At 47.2% G+C, this 7,079-nt stretch overlaps 1 protein-coding gene across 1 annotated transcript; it reads right to left on the reverse strand.

Moving 5' to 3' along the window:
- Positions 1–384: 384 nt before the first annotated feature.
- On the reverse strand, positions 385–6,248 carry SRSF3 (serine and arginine rich splicing factor 3). The gene is made up of 6 exons (XM_052698290.1): positions 6,114–6,248; positions 5,197–5,404; positions 4,335–4,469; positions 2,147–2,185; positions 1,422–1,508; positions 385–1,200 (listed from the first exon to the last, which is right to left on the reverse strand). The coding sequence occupies exons 2-6, from the start codon at positions 5,400–5,402 to the stop codon at positions 1,173–1,175; spliced, it is 495 nt and encodes a 164-aa protein (XP_052554250.1). The 5' UTR covers positions 5,403–5,404; positions 6,114–6,248; the 3' UTR covers positions 385–1,172.
- Between the last annotated feature and the right edge of the window lie 831 nt (positions 6,249–7,079).

Raw genomic sequence — 7,079 nt, forward strand, 5'->3', positions numbered from 1 at the left:
GATCAGCACTTTCAAAACTGCTACTACAAATACCTCAAGATCACCAACCCACATCTAGGCTGTGAAAATAACCAACATCCAAACCTCCAGCTGTGCTTCTTTACAGCTCACCTTTTGCCTACAGGCCAAACTGGCATTTCCCACTAAGCTAACCCTGCTTTTATACACGTGTTGGAGACAAGAAGTCCTGCCCCAGAGGTGAGCTGTAGGTAGGCAGCTTTGAGGTTAAAGATGGTCTGACAGTGGAACAGCATTTTAACGCTCCTCTGTTACACTGACATGATGTAAGCTCTCTCCCCTGGAACCAAGTAACACCATAAGGTTAAACTGTTCTGTAGGGCTGATGTATGCGGCAGGCACTGGAGTTAAACGCTGAACAACAAGTTGTAACCAAAACTTTAATCCCAAGGATCTCACAAAAGACATTTTACAAGTGACATGAAAATTCTTGTACAGTAAAGAAATGTTTAATTCACAACTTTTACAATGTACCATTACACAGTCAACACATCCACTCCAGTCATCAGTTCTGCTGTATATTTGGTCTATTCAGAGGTCCTGGAATAGATGGTCAAGCTATCAGCTATTTACGAAGCACTCTAGTCACATGAAGTATAAAATTAACTGACCCTACAAGCTAGAAAACTGTAGATCACAACACAAAGCAGCTCTGTTCCAGTAATGGAAGTCAGAACTAGAGCTGTGCTAACAGCAGCTCACAGTTCCCTTTAGCTCTGCTGGCTCGATGTGACTGCTGGTAACGAAGCACCTCCACACCTTGCTCTGCACCACCATCACCCTGCAACAAACAGCTCTGCTGCAGCTCCCCTCCACAAGCTGAACCCCAGCAATCACTGCAGAATGTCAAGACCAGAAACATTATCTACGCAAGACAAACTGGTATCCATTCAACACAGACAATTAAGTATAAGGGTACATTGTAAAAAGTGATTAATATTACAATTCATATGATCTGCTTAGAACCATATACAGATTCACATCTTTACATTTGCCACCTGTTACAAGATACAAGGAACAAAGCAAGTTCAACAGCTAAAACATTTTAAAAATGCACCAAGCTTTATGAAATTCCAAAACAAAACAATGTTCTGTACATACTCCCCCCGTACTCAGATCTGAGGACTTCCTGTACACAGCTCCTTCTCAAAGTCTTATTTCCTCTCATTTGACCTGGAGCGACTGGAAAAAGCAAACCAAGCACACATCAGTTTGAGCGCTGAGGGCAGCACATCCTGCTTCAAACCTCCCATCCCAACCCAGCACGTGGTAGACAAGCATTTCAAAATACTGTTCTATTAAAACAGCATTTAATTCCAAGGTAAATGCCCTCAGAAGAGGCTGAAGATTGCCCTCCCCCACAGCACGTCTCAGTGTTACGAAGATGATTGTGAGCCACCTACCTGCGAGACCTGGAGAAGGAACGAGAAGGCTTATGGTTCCTCTCCCGTGAGAGTGATCTCTCTCTTCTTCTGTCTCTGGAGAGGGACCTGTTAGGGACAGCAGCACAAGAGGGTTCTAACACCAGAACGAAGCTGAACTCGTTAAGATGACATGGCTGCCTCAAGAGATTGCCTTTAGGACATTCAGGTTTCAGCGAGGGAAAACCTTTCCAAGGCTACGAGAATAACCAGCTTGTGCCAACCAAGCTCACATGAACAGGCTATGCTTTACTCCACAGCAGATAAAATCTGCCCAGTCAGTACCAACTAACAGTACCTCAGCTAGCTCACTGCATCAATATGTGCTTAAGCACCCTTTACTACACCTTATCTAATGCTGCAGAAAAAAAATATCACATATAAACCCACTGCGCCTTCACTGCTTCACACACACAGCAGCATGTGAGAGCTCTGCTCCTCATCACCTGTGTTTGCAGCACAGCACCTGAAAGAACTGGAAAGGACTCCAGTAACATGAAGTATATAAAGAGTGGAAACACTAAGCTGTCAACTGATAACTGCGGAATCTCCTGTAGCTGAATAAGGTCAAGCAAACCCATTTCTCCTGCGTGCTGAGTTCCAGTGATTATCTGGCATCTCTGCCCAGATTCAACTCCAACGTGAAGCCGTCTGCTGATCTCTTCCCTCATCTCAGAGCAGCCCACACGTGACAGATCCACACGTACCTGCTGCGGCTCCGAGAGAAGCTCCTCCTTCGCGGTGATCTAAAACCAGAAAGAGAATGTGAGGCTTTTTATCAATCCTTCCAGCATTAACGGGGTGAGGCATTTCCCAACTTGTCAAACTCACTGTTGGGCCCTGGGAACGTGCCAAGAATAACTGGCATCCATCATCCAGTAAAAGGCATGGAAAGATTAGGCAGTAAACAAAGCTCAGTGTGAACAGCACATTTCCAATCACCGTTTCACTTATAGCTAAGAATGCTTCATAGCAGAGTTGTCCAATGCAACACTTCCATTTCAACTAAATACACTGCCCAAAACACCACACCAAAGTCCCACAAGTGGTTCCAAAAAATAGCACAGACCAAATGTTTTGGAACCCATGCAAGCCAAAAAGGTCCATGACAAGACATAAAGAGATACCAAGTGGAAAAAAGTGAAAATGCGCTCAGTGTAAATATTGATAACGCCATTAAGTGCTACATTAGAACTGCATATCTGTGATTGTCATTCTTAATGCCATAGTGTGTTTAGACTACTTTTAAAAAGTAAATAACCTTAGCTCGGCCCAGTTCATCCCAAAAAGTAATTGTTTTAAGTTCTGAAAACTGTTAGTAAAACCGTTTAAAGGTGATAGGATTTTTATTTTTTTTTTTTTTTTGCAAGGAAAAGCTAAGTTTGTTAGAGCTTTATTAAAATTTAGCTTGGCATCTCACATGCAAATAGACTTGTTTGTATGTTATTTACAGTAAGACTTTCCATATCACCCTTAAAAGTTTCCTCAAGCAACATAGGTACGTTACCATTCAATTATGCACAGCCAGCCTTTGATTGAGAAAAGTAATTACTTATAAGCCGCTTACTCCTTATTTTAACCAGCAGTAAACTGTATAAGCAGGAAAAACTTACTAGTTTTTGGTTTCAACAAGCTAGAAATGGTGAGGTGAGGCTGCCGGACTGACTGCCAAGAAGAATTTGCTGAAAAGGTTTTGCCAGATGTTGCGTTGTATTTAGTTGGTTGGCGAAGGGGGTGTTGTGGATTTTTCCTGCTTTTTTGTTAGCCGAAGGCTGCTGCTGTAGTTGTTGTGAAGACATTTGGTAAATAAACAGCTGAGCTGATTGGCCGGGAATGTGTGGGCGGTCGAGGTGGCTGCTGCCGATTTGGTTAAGGTTGGAGAGAAGGCTGAGAGAAAACAGCATGCTCGGGAACCAAAGGGCGGTGCAACCTGACGACTGGCCATGCCTGGGTCATGTGAAACGACACCAGCCAAGCTGAATGGGGCGCGCTGGTCACATGACGCTGAAAGGGCTAGTTGGCTGGCTAATGCAGACTCAGAGGGTGGTGAGAAGAGACATGATGGTGACTCTGTAACGGGTTCATTTTTATTAATAGATGGACCAAAAAGCATAAAAAAAATGAAAAACAAGCCATCAGTACAACCGTCTATTAGCTAACAAATACTCCTAATGTGTTATTTTTCAACAGCAAAAGGGTAAGCTCGAAACCCTGACTCATGAGGACTTCACTCACCTGCAACAGGCAAACTCAGTCCTGCAAAAACCACGCTGCAGACTTAAGCACCAGACAAACTAGTCTGGGACCAAGAACGTCTCAGTTACCAAAAACGCTGCTACATTCTAGAGCTGGGTTTGCAAATCTCAAGGGACAGAATTGCCACACGATGCTTTAATTTCAAACCGACGCTAAGTGCAAAGGTTCTAGATGTTCAGAGCAACTGTTACTCCATCTATTATTAAACAGCTGCCTACTTATTAAGTATTTAAACTGCGCAAACAAAGCGGAAAACACATCTGCATGAAAATGCTTAGCTGCTGTATGTCATGTTTTGCCATTATGGAATAAAGGAAAGGAACAACCTAAGTTGAAGTATGGGGAAGAAAGGGAAAATGTGACTAGAAGATGAGCAGATTTTAAGAGGAGCGAGGATAAATCCAGGACAGAGGGCGCTGACTACCAACTTGCATAGTGACCTAAGGACAAAAGCCAACATTCAACACAACTTATGTTCACCTCCATTTTTTTTATCCCCCCCTTTTTTATTTTTTTAAAAGCATTTGGCATCTCCAATCTGTGATCAAACAGATGAATGTTTTCAACATGCTTTTTAAAAGCCTGCTCCTATGATGCTAAGTGCCAAGAGCTCTACAAGTGTACTTCGACCCCGGGTACCTGCGGCGGGGAGGAGGACTCCTCCTGCGATAGTCATCTCGAGGGCGCCGGCCCCAGGATGGAGGTGGGCCGCGGTTCCGACTCCGTTTTTCACCGTTGGAGAGTTCAACTCTGACACGACACCCACACAGGGTTCTGGGAAGAGAGGTTGACATTGGTTACATTTCCACCAACAACTATCTGCAAGAAACAAGAAAGACAAACTACAGAATCAGATGGAGAAAAAGGAATAGACAATAAGGGTTAACATTGCAGAAAAGGACTCTGGTGCCCCTGTGGCCAATGGTACCCTGAAGTGAGGGAGGTTCTCCTCCCCTCTGCTCAAACAAGCTGCCCACACAGGTGGCAAAGTCTCCATCTTTGGAGATATTCAAAACCCACATCAGTGTTCTGCTGGGCAACCTGCTCTAAAGAACCTGCTGGGGAGCAAAACTGGACTGAGGGATCACCAGAGGTTTCCTCCAACCCCTATGGGTGTGGGATTCTGCAATAAGCAAAGTATGCAGAATTCAAAGGAGACTACAGCTTAACAGATAATAAGTCTGACCACTTCTGAAAGGTCACCATGCTCTTCAAGCAGGCAGAGCAGGAACCAGGCAGTGTCTCACTGAGTTCTGCCTCTTTAGTAAGAAACTGTCCCGAATTTTAACCAAGTTGAAGTCACACCTAACTGCAGTTCCACTCTAAGACATAAAGCTAACCATCCCAGTGCTATTTCTGGACCACTAAATAGGCCTATTCTATATCGTTGCTCAAATAAATACTGCAGAATGGATATGCTGCCAGCTGAAGCTTTCCAACCATCACAAGCCACATTCTCATTTTCACCAGATAAGCCCAACACACATTAAGCATGTTTTACCTTCCATCAAGTTCTCTTACAGCATCAGCTGCATCACGTGGATCTTCAAATTCCACAAAGGCAAAACCGGGAGGATTCCTGGCCACCCACACACTGCGCAGTGGTCCATAGTAGCCAAACGCTCGCTCTAGTTCAGTTTTGTTGCCATTGTTCCCAAGGTTACCCACATAAACCTTGCAGTCCAGCGGACAAGAGTCACGATGCATGGCTAACACAAGAAAAAGGGAAAAAACCTCACAGTTAGCAACATAAAATGTTGTTAAGGAAGGAATAATTCAGTTAGCTGCTTTTCTCGGGAGCTTTAACAGCTATATGGTAAAAACGTCATCCTCTGAATGCGGTGAGGGAAAGCAGGGATAAAACAAAAAAAAGCTGGCTGATATCACGATAACTGAAGCTTATTATTTCAGGGATATGGGTTTACTTCCGTGCTCCCTACTGCGGAAGAGGATGCGGCCCCGCTCCCAGCCTCGGAGCCGGGCCTGCAGGGGGAGCGCCGCGCGGGATAAGCGCTCCATTGTTCTCGGAGCGGGGAGAGCCGCCCGCGCCGCGGGGCCAGCAGCGCCGATCCCGGCCGCAGCCACGCGGAGCGCCCGGCCGATCCGTCCGCACCTCGGCTCAGCGCTCCGCGTGCGGCGGGGAGAAGTGCCGCGCGCCCCGGGACTCCCGCCCGGCCACGCCTCGCCTCACCGGCCGCAGCCGTGGAGAGAAAGAGCTGAGCGGGCTCCAACGCCGACCCGCGGCCTACCCGCCCTCTCCCCGCCCGGCTTCCCTCAGCGCAGCGCCGGCCCAGCTTTACAAAATGGCGGCGGCTCTTTGTTTGCCGCCGCCGGGCCCCGCCGCTTCCATCCGCCCTCCTGGGGAAACGGACTGCGGGCGCCGCTCCCAGCCCGCCCTCCGAGGATGACGGTCCTCACCGATGCTAAAAGGGAGGGCGCGCGAAGGGAGCCCGCGCTAAATTCGCAGCCGACTCGACCCTCAACGAGGCTCCCGTTCCGTTTTTCCTCACTGGACAAAATGGCGGCTGGCGCCCGCCCCGCCCGCCATTATATACGGGCGGTCCCTCCCACATGACGCCGCGCTGAGGCGAATCAGAGGGCGCCGTTCTTCTGATTGACAGGTCGCCGGGTGCCGCCCTCGCTGAACGCTCTTGTTCCCGCCGTCCAGCCCAAAATGGCGGCGGGCGGGATTTTCCTCAGCGCTGGGGACGCTGCCTGAGGAGGTTTCCCGCCGCTCACCCCCAAATTCAATTTCGGGTGCTGGTTATTGAGGGAAGGCTGCAGACACAGAATTAGGAAAAAGGCAACACAGCCAGGAAGTCTTATTTCATCGGCTAAAAGGGACAATATTTATTTCCTGGTTTTCTCTCCATAAGATACATTCAGCTCGTGCTTTTTAGGATGTTCCACTCATAATTTGGGTTTTGCACCTAGGAAGAGCCATCGCTTTACGAGGGCAGAGGCTCTAAATAAATGTACTGAGCAAACTGGTGTCTTTTTGATATAGCTCTGTTATTAACTTCAGCACACAGTGTTTTATTTACTTCCTAAAACGTCACTTGGCAGCCATATCTGTAGGCTGTATTTAGTCCAGACTTGCTAAATGAGATAAATATATCTGGCACAAGTGCAATTAATAGTTTTCTGAGTAACGATGCATGTAATAAAGCCTCCTGAACGCGTTAACGCATAAGCGGTGTGTTTCCAAGCGAGATTTACGCAATCCTCCTCCACCTGCTAGCACCGTACCAGCACGACAGAATTACGCGGGTTAAGGACAGACAGCACGTCCAATTCGCTTCAATGTTTGCAGCATCTCCTAAGAGCTTCTTGTCCGCAGAACGCCCCCAGGGCTCTGAAGCCGACCCTGAGCCGACGCCAGCA

The sequence above is a fragment of the Tympanuchus pallidicinctus genome, unplaced genomic scaffold, assembly GCF_026119805.1.
Source record: "Tympanuchus pallidicinctus isolate F22 unplaced genomic scaffold, pur_lepc_1.0 scaffold32, whole genome shotgun sequence".
In the NCBI taxonomy this organism is placed as follows: Eukaryota; Metazoa; Chordata; class Aves; order Galliformes; family Phasianidae; genus Tympanuchus; species Tympanuchus pallidicinctus.

Coding starts and splice junctions, on each gene's coding strand:
- SRSF3 (XM_052698290.1), bottom strand. CDS start 5,402: ATGCATCGTGACTCTTGTCCGCTGGACTGCAAGGTTTATGTGGGTAAC. Junction 1,509..2,146: donor TTCTCTCGGAGCCGCAGCAG/GTACGTGTGGAT, acceptor TGTCCCTAACAG/GTCCCTCTCCAGAGACAGAA. Junction 1,201..1,421: donor TCCTTCTCCAGGTCTCGCAG/GTAGGTGGCTCA, acceptor TGCTTTTTCCAG/TCGCTCCAGGTCAAATGAGA.